At 40.3% G+C, this 12,905-nt stretch overlaps 1 protein-coding gene across 1 annotated transcript in view; it reads left to right on the plus strand.

Moving 5' to 3' along the window:
* WDFY3 (WD repeat and FYVE domain containing 3) overlaps positions 1–12,905 on the plus strand; it is a 203,958-nt gene that overhangs the window by 43,750 nt on the left and 147,303 nt on the right. The window contains exon 2 of the mRNA XM_070948211.1: positions 9,987–10,197. Within this exon, the coding sequence (XP_070804312.1) occupies positions 10,018–10,197 (180 nt within the window). The 5' untranslated portion in view covers positions 9,987–10,017. The remainder of the gene's footprint in view (positions 1–9,986; positions 10,198–12,905) is intronic.

Below are 12,905 nucleotides of genomic sequence, written 5' to 3' on the forward strand. Positions count from 1 at the left end.
TTGTCCATGCAGACCATAAGCTTTTTGTGCTGCAGAATTATATCTGCTTAAATATTTACAATAAATTCTGTATAGCTCTTATTTTGTGTTTGTGTATGTGAAATTTATTTTTGTTGATTAAATTTATTTGCTGCCCATCTTACTGATAAAGCGACTCTGAACATTTTACAAAACATACTAAGCATATAGATTATTTTGTATACTGTACACACACACACATACACACACATGTATGTATGTGTGTGTGCATACCAGTAGATGGATGGATGGATGGATGGATGGATGGATGGATGGATGTATAGATGATAGATAGATAGATAGATAGATAGATAGATAGATAGATAGATAGATACCGGTAGATAGATAGAAAGAGAGACAGACAAGAAAGAAAGATGGATGTGTACATATATACCTATATACTTATACATTATCATTATTATTGTGCTTTCAAATCATTTTTTTAATTCCCAATAAATGCTTGGATAAGTCCATTCAATTTTTTGGGCAGGTTTTTCAGAAGTGGCTTGCTGTTGCCTTCTTTCTGGGGCTGAAAGAGAGCGAACTCATAAAAATATTCTATAAAGGGAGTATCTTTTCAACAATGTATGTAGTAATATTTAAGCTAATTTATTGTATTTTAGTTTTCAACATCAGGGTTACAATTTGAATTTCTATAGAATGCTTCGGTGGAATGCCTTGATCTTTAGAAACTCTCGTTTGCCTAACTCACCTAAATAAGAGTGCAACACCTAGACCTGGCTTGTAGCTTTGAAAATACAGGGTTTAAAAAGCATAATAAGAGCATGTGCCATCTTCTCAGTCTAACAAGTTTGTATTTGATTTTGTTTCAGGGCCATTTTGAAATCTTTTTTCATTAGTGTGATGGAATGCGGTCTGGATTCCCAGAAGGGAGGGGCGGCATTCCAGAGGAACAAGAGACAGCAAAGTTTAGATGGTTTGGTTGGGAGGAAGAGAGTTAAGACAGCTCTTCCCTAGGAGATACCAGATTATATCTTTAATGATGCAAGTAATTTGCTTTAGTTTGGCAAGATTTCTCTCTATAGATCCGTGATGGCGAACCTATGGCATGCGTGCCACAGGTGGCACGCAGAGCCCTCTCTGCGGGCACATGAGCCGTTGCCCCAGCTCAGCTCCACCGTGCATGTGCGTGCCCCTCCCGCTGGCCAGCTGGTTTTTGGGTCTCTGCCGCCCATGCACGGGGGCGGGGCACATGCGGGAGATACGCGCGCATGCACAGGGGCGTGGGGGTCATCCACGGGGGCGGGGGGAGCACGGGGGGTGCAGTGAACCTGTTTTTGGTCCCAGGAGGCTGCAGGGATGCCTGCTAGGCCAAAACGAGGGGTGGGTTCGCGCGCAGAGGAGGCGTTGCACAGGCATTGCATTATGGGTGCCAGCACATGTGTGTTCGCTGCTGTTCGTGCGCACGCTTTCAGCACGCAACGACAAAAAGATTAGCCATCACTGCTATAGACGAAGGAACAATAAAAGAGACTGTTCAGAAGAACCTCAGCCTGTCTTTCTTGTTTTTTTGGAGCCTGACACTACTGACTTGAAAACAGCTGCTTGGTTGTAAAACCAAAAGAAGTAGTAACATTTTGTCATATTTCCAACGTGGTCGTATATGGTTGCTCGTTTTTTGCTTTTTGCACGCCAGCTTAAATAACTGAGCAAAGGCTCCCAATGAATATGTAGATAATTATCTGTTTGTTTACTTTTAAATAATACCCTTTGGAAGCAACAATCCCCTTTTGTAAGCCCTATATAATAGCTATTGTTCAATTAAAATATAGTGTGTTTTGCTTATTCTCTGCCCGTTTTTGTTTTTCGTAAATGTTTTGAAAGCCGCTGAATTAATTATTCCTAAATTATATAACTTTGAGGTTCATAATCAATGTATATTAATGTACTGTGCTGTTTTAATCTCTATAGTGCCTCCCAAACCTGGGTAACTTACCCAAAATTAAGGAAAACTGGTTTTTCTTTGAGTAACAACACATCAACGACGACCCAAACACAAAAGACACATTTAAATTGGCTTAAAGCAGGGGTGAAATCCAGCAGGTTCTAACAGGTTCTGGAGAACCGGTAGTGGAAATTTTGAGTAGTTTGGAGAACCGGCAAATACCACCTCTGGCTGGCCCCAGAGTGGGATGGGAATGGAGATTTTGCAATATCCTTCCCCCAGGAGTGGGGAGGGAATGGGGATTTTGCAGTATCCTTCCCCTGGAGTGGGGTGGGAATGGAGATTTTGCAATATCCTTCCCTGCTATGCCCACGAAGTCACACCCACAGAACTGGTAGGGAAAATTTTTGGATTTCACCCCTGGCTTAAAGTGTTTCACCTACATTGCATAAGAATTCTACATTCTGATGAGTGGTTTTGGATAACGAAGGAAAAAGTTTGCAAAGTACCAGCATAGATGCTTTTTTATAAAATATACTGTAGCTCAGGATTACCTTAATAGAGCTGCTCATCAAATTTGTTAAATGTTTCCAATTAAACAATTACTTTTATATATGGAGAGGAGGGTTTCACATACGTAACGGAAGAAACAATCCTCGCAAATGTCTGAAGACATTCTCAGTCATCCAGGTCATGGTTGTCCCAAAGCTGCTTTTTTCAGGAGACAACTGGACTTTCTTGTTTTTCTTTTGAAGACATTTTACTTCTCATCCAAGAAGCTTCTTCAGCTCTGACAGGATAGTGGGGAATGGAAGGGTTTATATTCCTTGCAGACAGCTAGTCATTTGCATCCTTTTAGAGGATTTAGAGGGTCATTGAAGCACTTGGAGGTTTATCTGTGTCCTCAGGGTCACCTGAGTTAGTGCCAGGGTGGATAAAAATCAATGGGTTTTTTTAAAAAAATAAAAAAAAATCAGATTTTTAAAATTTAAATTGGATTTTTTTTAATTTAAATTGGATTTTTTTGATTTTTATCGAATTTATTTTAATAAAAAACTTTTGGGGTAAAAATCTATCGTAAGATAGTTTTCTATTTAAGATACATAAATAATTTAGTTTATTCAGCATGAAATGGAGCTTAGTTATGTAGCATGAGGCTGTATATTCTGCAATATTAGGACTGTCAATGAGTCAACAGTGGGTCAAAGGAGTAGCAGAGATGACAGTTGCTCTTTAAAAATTATGATTTAAATCGAGTTGATTTAAATCAAGCCTTTTTACTAGTGATTTAAATCATGATTTAAATTGTGATTTAAATCAACTCGATTTAAATCAAATCCACCCTGGTTAGTGCTCCTGGTTCCTGTAGTCTGCAATTTTTTTTCTCCGGAAATCTATTCCTACTCCCACACCATTCAAAGGGTGTTCATCTCAAATTGTATAGCTAAAAGTCTGTAGAGATTTTCAGTCATCTGGGCCATGATTGTCCCAAAGGTGCTTTTTCAACTGGACTTCCTTGTTTTTTCTTTGAAGACGTTTCTCCCAAGAAAAAAAAGAAAATTTCCCCATTGACTTTGCATGTCAGAAGGTCGCAAAAGGGAATCAGTGTTCCTGGGACACTGCAACTGTCATTGATATGAGTCAGTTGTCAAACATCTGAATTTTGATCACATGACCATGGGGATGCTGCAGTGCTCATAAATTTGAAAAATGGTAATAATTTACTTTTTTGTTGTTAACTTCAACAATGGTAGCGAATGGTCGCTAAACAAACTGTATCCCTCTCAGCATGTTAAAGCAGTCACGTGCTTTCATATTTTCCACATATGTATATGTGTGTGTGTGTGTGTGTGTGTGTACACACCCAGAGAATTCTTACATTGGGAGACTGTCAGAGAAACAACTATGCCTGACCATACACAAAACTGGTGAAGTCTTTGGAAGTGTTTGTTGCCTGTCCAGAGGACACAGCTCTTTAAACTTTTCCCTTGGTTTGCTTAGCTTAATATTTTCTAATACAGGTAGTCCTCGACTTACAACAGTTCGTTTAGTGACCGTTCAAAGTTACAAAGGCACTGAAAGCAGTGACTTACGACCATTTTTCACACTTAACAACCGTTGCAGAATCTCCATGGTCACATGATTTACATTTGGACACTTCTTTTGTATTTATGAGCATCCTGGGATCATGTGATCCACTTTTTGTGACCTCCTGACAAGCAAAGTCAATGGGGAAGTGGCTTCTCTTAACCTTGTTCCTAACGTAACAACTGCAGGGATTCACATAACGGTGACAAGAAAGGTCGTAAAATGAGGCCAAACTCACTTAAGAAATGTCTCACTTAGCCATATAAATTTTGGGCTCAGTTGTGGTCATAAATTGAGAGTTGAGAACTATGTGTAGGCAAGATCCTTGGCCATGAATCCACAGTATCTCTGCAGCACAGCCTGCATGAAATGGAAAGAAAAGTTTTGACCTATGTTCCACCTACGTTGTGGTGGAACACACAACTTGATACATGATTGGAGTGTTTGCGTAAGAAAAAACAGGAAGCTTCTTATATTTTGTGTCCCAGGTTCACATTGAGGGCTTTTTACTCATTGGGCAATCTGTCTGAAAAAGGAACTTCCTCCTAGCAAAGGGGAATAAGCATATTAGACCAGTGGGTAGGGTAGGGTAGGATAGGGTAGGGTGGACTGGACTGGATTAGACTAGACTAGACTAGACTAGAGTAGACTAGACTAGAGTCTAGAATAGAATAGAATAGAATAGAATAGAATAGAATAGAATAGAATAGAATAACAGAGTTGGAAGGGACCTTGGAGGTCTTCTAGTCCAACCCCCTGCTTAGGCAAGATACTCTACACCACTTCAGACAAATGGTTGTCCAATCTCTTCTTAAAAACTTCCAGTGTTGGAGCATTCACAACTTCTGCAGGCAAGTTGTTCCACTGATTAATTGTTCTAACTGTCAGGAAATTTCTCCTTAGTTCTAAGTTGCTTCTCTCCTTGATGAGTTTCCACCCTTTGCTTCTTGTCCTGCCCTCAGGTGCTTTGAAGAATAGCTTGACTCCCTCTTCTTTGTGGCAGCCCCTGAGATATTGGAAGACTGCTATCATGTCTCCCCTAGTCCTTCTTTTCATTAAACTAGACATACCCAGTTCCTGCAACCGCTCTTCATATTTTTTAGCCTGCAGGCCCCTAATCCTCTTTGTTGCTCTTCTCTGCACTCTTTCCAGAGTCTCCACCTCTTTTTTACATCGTGGCGACCAAAACTGGATGCAATATTCCAAGTGTGTCCTTACCAAGGCATTATAAAGTAGTATCAACACTTCATGTGATTTTGATTCTGTCCCTCTGTTTATGCAGCCTAGAACCATGTTGGCTTCTGGGGCAGCTGCAGCACACTGCTGGGTCATATTTAAATGACTTTTTCTTACATTCAGAACAGTTATTTTCCAATTTTGAAATGTGCTTAACTGAGTCTTCTTCCAACCCTATACAACTAGTGTTACACAATGACAGGAGTGAAAGAACCTTTTCTTTCATAACATGTTTATTGTTAGCATGTTATAAGAAAAAAATATTTGTCAGGTGAGGTCAGTGTAAGATAGATAAACATAAAAATAGCTTATTTAAGTTAAAGTTTGCATAATACCTGCGGTTGTCTAATTGAAGAAAATAATGTCAAGGAGGTACTCTATGAATACATAGCACTAGTATTAAATAGTACCAGTGTTTCATGCTAATCCGTGGTTTGGCTTGCCAGTGTTTTAGGCTAATCCATGTTTTGGCTAATATTGTATGTGGGCCAAAGCCAAAAAACAAACAAATCCGCATTCAGAATTTGAGAGCTATAGAGACAGTTACCTATCTCTCCTCCGACTTCCCTAAATTCCCTAATTTCCTAATAGAAAGAGGGAAGTACGGTTGCGTCCTTCTCACAATGATGTTTCCAGATCTAAAACTAAAAACTATTTCTGTTTTTCGACAGTATCTAGCTGAGTCATGGTAGAAAGGGTTACATAATGCAGAAGGAACAATCTCTTTAAGTCAAAGGTGTCAAACTCAATTTCATTCAGGGCCGCATCAGGGTTGTGTTTGACCTGGGGGGGGGGGCAGGATGAACGTGGCCAGCTCGACATCATTCATGTTGGGGGTGCCTGTGGTGGCCCGAGGGCTCTGCCAGTGAAAATGACCTCCCAACCTCCGTTTTCAGCTACCACCACGACCTGCAACCCTCTGTTGTGGCCCGTCAGTGGCCTGTGCAGTTAGTAGTTGATTCTGACAGCGAGGAGGCTGATGTGGTGCAATTGGCACTCGAATCAGACAATGAGGAGGCTGGAGAAGATGTGGTGCCAGAGGCGGATATTCAGTCAGGGCCTTCAGAACCTACAGAAGCTCCCATAAGTGAAGAGGAAGAAGAGGAGGAGCCTCTTTTCGATGCACGAGCGCGCAGAGCTGCGAAAAGGCAGGAATGGCTCCTCAGGAGGAGGTCTCCTCGAGAGTAAGGCTTGGGGCTAATTGGCCACTCCCCTAGCTTATTTAAGGAAGGACAACGACTGATGCAATTTGCAGGAAACAACTTCGTTCACATTCTTTCGATCTTGATTCCAGAAAATGTTTGAGTCGGCTCTTGTTTCTCTCTCATCAGTTTTTCTGCAAATTGCTTCTGGGCATTCTGCCAACCACAGTAAGATTACAGTTATCTGAAATATTGTGCCTCAGAATTGAGTTATTATTCTCTGGATTCTTGTCGGCTGTTAATGAAGTTAAATTAACAGCCTTTGTTCAGAAAAGACTGATTTAAATTAGTAAACTAAGGTTTGTACGGACTTTGTGTGTGCTGCGTTCTTTGGGGTCCATAGCTGGGGCAGAACACCCTCTGCCAGCGAAAACTGAGCTTGGGAAGGCCGCATGCTCCATTTTAGCTGGCAGAGCCACCACAGGCCGGTCCTTCACTGTTTCCAGGTTGGCCCTGTGGGCCAGATGTAAGCACCCTGCGGGCCAGATTCGGCCCCCGGACCTTGAGTTTGACGCCCCTGCTTTAACTGAATAACTCTTTTTACTTAGGGCTCGGCAAATACTTCGATCTTTGGACCGAGTCAAGAATGCATTTCTGATTGATCGTTGGTATCTTCCTCTGAGCCTTTTGTAGAAAGTATTTGTTAAATTACAGATTCAACCAATTAGACGAAGCCAATATCAACATCTTAGGTTTCCCCCAAATCACTTTATTCTAATGCAGGGGTGTCAAACTCACGGGCTGCGTGCCAGATGCGTCACTCTCTGGCCACGCCCACTCCCGTTTTAGCGAAGGGGAAAAATTCATGATACGTCACGTGATGACAATGTGACGTCCCGAGTTTGAGACCCCTGTTCTAATGTCAGTAACTATATAAATAAAAAAGTAGAAAAAAACTTTATTCATTACAACCGCCCAATAATAGTCGCCAGCAATTCTCACATTTTAATTATTTTAATTGAAAAAAATGGAAAAGTAATTAACAGGTTATACCCGCCTAAATTATGGAAAACATTTAACAATTAGTCAACTTCAGGTTTTGTGGTTTTGTAGATAATCCTTTCAATTCCACGAGAGGACTGTTACATTACCTGTCTTTAAAAATGGAGAGACGTCTGACCTGATAAACCTTACCCAGTTGGTTGTGATCAATAAATTGTATGTATGGCATCTGTGCTACAAATGTTTAAACGGGTGGTCCTTGACTTACAACAGTTCATTTAGTGACCATTGAAAGTTACAATGGCACTGAAAAAAGTGACTTATGACCATTTTTCACACTTACGACCTTTATAGCAGCCCCATGACCATGCGATCAAAGTTCAGATACTTGACAACTGATTCATACTTAAGACCATTGCTGTGTCCTAAGGTTATGTGATCGGGGAAGCCAGATTCATTTAACAACCGGATTACTAATTTATTAACTACTGTGATTCACTTAACTGTGGCAAGAAATGTCGTGAAATGAGACTAAACTCACTTAACAAATGTCTCACTTAGCAACAGAAATTTTGGGCTCAATTGTGGTTGTAAACTGAGGACTACCTGTATTGATTGGAGTAGGTTTAAGATTTTCACTGAGAAGATAGCATGGTTCAGAGGGCTGAATTAAATGCACCAATGTAGTCCTTAATTTACAGCCATTCGTTTAGTGACATTTGAAGCTAGAACGGCCAGTTTTCACATTTATGACCGTTGCATGGTCACGCCATCAAAATTTGGTTGCTTGGCAACTGGCATGTATTTGTCACAATTGCAGTGTCCTGGGGTCATGTATTTTCCATTTGTAACCTTCCCCAGCTGGCTTTCGACAAGCAAAGTTAACGGGGGAACTTAATGACTGCATGATTCACATAACTGCAGCGACTTGCTTAACAATTGTGGCCAAAAAGGCTATAAAATGGCGCACAACTCATTTAACAACTGTCTTGCTTAGCGAGGAAAATTTTGGGCTCACTTGCTGTCATAAGTTGAGGGCTACCTGTATCATACTATTGGGTGGACAAATGCATCACCACTCCATTGGGGACCTTCTACGTGTACTTGTCAATCTTAAATTGATATTAATTCATTCTCTAGGGCAAGGGTGTCAAACTCAAGGCTCGCGGGCCAGATTTGGCCCTCAGGCTGCTTAGAGCTGGCCCATGGGGCCGCCCTGGAAACAGTGAAGGACCAGTCCGCGGTTCCTCTGCTAGCAAAAATGGAGCTTGGGTGGGCTGTGCACAGCCCTCCCAGGCTCTCTTCGGCCACAACAGTCTCCTGCAGCCCTCTGCCAGAGGAAATGGACCTCCGAGAGGGCTGCAGGAGACTGTTGTGGCCAAAAACAGAGCTTGGGAGCCAGTGGTTATATTCAAAAATTTTTACTATCAGTTCTGTGGGTGTGGCTTGGTGGGCATGGCATGGCTTGGGCGTGGCTTGGTGGGCGTGACAGGAGAAGGATACTGTAAAATCTCCATTCTCTCCCCATTCCAGGGGAAAGTTACTGCAAAATCGCCATTTCCTCCCGATCAGCTGGGACTCGGGAGGCAGAGAATAAATGGGGGCGGGGCCAGTCAGAGGTGGTATTTACTGGTTCTCCGAACTACTCAAAATTTCCGCTACCGGTTCTCCAGAAGTGGTCAGAACCTGCTGAATACCACCTCTGTCGGGAGCCCATTTTCACTGGCAGAGCACTTGGGCCAACACAGTGATGTCAAGCTGGCCACGCCCACCCTGGCCACGCCCACCCAGGCCCCCGAGGTCAAACACAACCCTGATGCGGCCCTCAATGAAATCGAGTTTGACACCTCTGCTCTAGGGCCAAGCTATGCTGGAGATTAAAACAATCCTCTTTGGAACAGTGGTGCTTTTATTTAAATAAAGAATCTGCATCCAGATCATGTGTAGGCTTTGATACTTTAACTGTCTGCTGACTTCACTTAAAAATAGGTTGTGTACTGCATTTAAGTATCACCGTAAATAAGAGTAGGATTACAAATTCATGCTCAAAAGAGCTGGGTTTTTACTTTTTTCTTTTTCAAAATTGGGGGGCGGGGAGAACCCATCTCCAAAGAGGCATTATCATTGCCCACTGTTCTTCATTTTTTTTCATTTTCATTTTATTAGATTTATATACCGCCCTACTCCTGAAGGACTCAGGGCGGTGAACAGACAAAGAGATAAAACATACAGACTACAAAATTTAAAAGACAATATAAAACCCAATTAAATAGTTTGGCCCAGAGCAGATTAAAATACCCCTAAAATTTTAAAACAGATTTAAAATTTGCAATTAAAAAGGGAAGTTAGGCCAGGCCAGCCTGTTGAAATAAAAAGGTCTTAAGGGCACGGCGGAAGGTGCGTAAATCCGGGGATCCTCTGTATCTCCGGGGGAGCTCATTCCAGATAGCTAAATATGTTAACTAAATATGGCCATATATTTCATGCTTTTATATTCTGAAGATTTACACATTTTCACTTTTGCATAGAAGGGAAACTTTTGAATTCTTGTGTCTTAACATTCTTGGTAATTTGTTCTTGTTCTCCCTGAACAGGATCAAAGGGATCTTTCAGAAAGAAGCAAAGATGAATATGGTAAAAAGGATAATGGGTCGACCTCGGCAAGAGGAATGTAGCCCTCAGGATAACGCTCTAGGATTAATGCATCTACGCCGGCTATTTACAGAATTGTGTCATCCTCCTCGGCATATGACTCAAAAAGAACAGGAAGAGAAGCTTTACATGATGCTACCAGTTTTTAACAGGGTAAGGCTTTTTTTGAGTATGGTTTTAGGCATGTGATAAAACGTTGCAAGTTTTAAATTTCCAGTGTTGCACATTGTCCTAACGGTTATTTAAGTCAAGTTCCTCTGAGCCAGCCAACTTGTAATGGAAGTGGATTCCCTCAGATCACTTGTAAGACAAAAATAAAAAGTTTGGAGTGATTTGTGTCGGTCTCTCAGAATCAGACATTGATAAATATGCTGAAATACTATCATGTTTTCCTGAAAATAAGACCTCCCTGGATAATAAGCCCAATAGGGCTTTTGAGTGCATGCGCTAAAATAGCCCCCCCCCAAAATAAGCCCTCCCTGAAAATATTTAAATGCTGGCATAGCCGGTCCCCACCATTTCCTCTGGTTAGGGTTAGGGAGACAGAGCTGGAAATCTGGTAAGACGGCAAGAAGAGACCCACGTGCTCCAAAAATAATAAGACCTCCCCAAAAATAAGGCCAAGTGCTTATTTCGGGGTTCAAAAAAATATAAGACAGGGTCTTATTTTCGGAGAAAGACGGTACACATACATTCTATTATTTCATTCTCTCTCTCTCTCTCTCTCTCTCTCTCTCTCTCTCTCTCTCTCTCTGACTCTATTTCCCATTTTTCCATTTTCTGTCATGAAAATGAACTGCAAAACACTAATGTGAAAACAATTATCTGTGAATGTCTATGGAGATTCTCAATCATCCAGGTCATGGTTGTCCCAAAGGTGCTTTTTCAAGAGGCAACTGGACTTTCTTTGTTTTTCTTTGAAGACATGTCACTTCTCATCCAAGAAGCTTCTTCGCTTCTCATCCGAGAAGTGAAATGTCTTTAAAGAAAACACAAGAAAGTCTGGTGTTTGGGGACCATTTGGGACAATTATCTGGGAACTGAGTTTAAATTTGTATTGGTTGTGACCACTTCAGTGTCTTCAGATGCTTTTCTCCTTGTCTACAAGAATTGGAAAAAACTGATAAGAAGAAATGAAAAATGGAGATTGACAAGAGTGAAATACAGGATGAGTAATGGATATTGTGGATGATTAATAACGAAGTTTCCTACAAATCAATCAAAATAAACAAAAAAAATCACCTTACATTTTCAAAGTTTTTTTTAAAAAATTAGGTTGACCTTTGAATTCAGTCTTACTCACAAATTTAACTGCTTACAGTAAACCTTTGTAGCTCCTGAGTTAAGGGCAGGGTATGAATCAAATAAATAGATAAAACTTAGCTTTTTCAGTAGTGTTTTGAGGGGTCCTTGGTCCTTCTCCTTTTTAATATTTTTAATATTCAGCATAAATGAGTACATACATGCCCATCACCCTGTTCCTTTTATAAATAACATCATATAAATAAGAATTGGTAAAGAAAATAAACTGGAGGTAATAGAAGAAGAAGGTTAAGTCTAATTTACACCAACATCTTTCAATATAGAATAGAATAGAATAGAATAGAATAGAATAGAATAGAATAGAATAGAATAGAATAGAATAGAATAGAATTTTTATTGGCCAAGTGTGATTGGACACACAAGGAATTTGTCTTGGTGCATATGCTCTCAGTGTACAAAAAATAAAAGATACGTTCATCAAGAATCATAAGGTACAACACTTAATGATAGTCATAGGTTACAAATAAGCAATCAGGAAACAATATCAATATAAATCTTAAGGATACCAGCAACAAAGTTACAGTCATACAGTTATAACTGGGAGGAGATGGGTGATAGGAACGATGAGAAGATGAGAAGATTAATAGTAGTGCAAACGTAGTAAATAGTTTGACAGTGTTGAGGGAATTATTTGTTTAGCAGAGTGATGGCGTTCGGGAAAAAAACTCTTCTGGTGTCTAGTTGTTCTGGTGTGCAGTGCTCTATAGCGTCGTTTTGAGGGTAGGAGTTGAAACAGTTTATGTCCAGGATGTGAGGGGTCTGTAAATATTTTCACAGCCCTCTTTTTGACTCGTGCAGTATACAGGTCTTCCATGGAAGGCAGTTTGGTAGTAATTGTTTTTTCTGCAGTTCTAATTATCCTCTGAAGTCTGTGTCTGTCTTGTTGGGTTGCAGAACCAAACCAGACAATTATAGAGGTGCAGATGACAGACTCAACAAATTCTTTTATTATGTTCAGATAAAATATTACAATTAATGGTGAGTTGTCAATATCTAATCAAAGTCTGTCTAATTGTACAGTCAGTGTAACAAAATTTAATATGACTTTCCCTATTTTATCTCTGCAATGCGTTCTTGCTTCTATTACATCCTCATATTAATTCACATAATGTGGTTTGGACTTTAAATATCTTACAGTTCTGTGATTTTCTGAATCTTCCCCTCCCTTACGTGCATTCTTCCTTCAAATATTTGTTTCGCAATTTGGAGTGTCACTTAACTCTTTTCATATTACCAAATAACACGAACGTACATCTTTTATAGTGTTTACTTATGTTTACATTCAATTCATATTCCTTCAGCTCCTGTTTGCTTTTGACCTCCTCTTCTTTTAACAAGTATACTTCATTGCCACCCTATTCGGTTTGGATTTTTTTTATTTCCCTCTCATAAAACTCTCACTTGACTATATCAAATAGCTACATAAAAGCATGTGCTTCTCCCACAGACTATACGCTGCCATTATTATTTTTTCTACCAGTCTTTGTACTTCTCAAAAGTTCTCCATCCCGTTTTCTGATTTTTAATAAGCGTTCAAC

This window comes from Pituophis catenifer, unplaced genomic scaffold (assembly GCF_029215685.1).
Source record: "Pituophis catenifer annectens isolate HBS135680 unplaced genomic scaffold, rPitCat1.0.hap2 SCAF_8, whole genome shotgun sequence".
Classification (NCBI taxonomy): Eukaryota; Metazoa; Chordata; class Lepidosauria; order Squamata; family Colubridae; genus Pituophis; species Pituophis catenifer.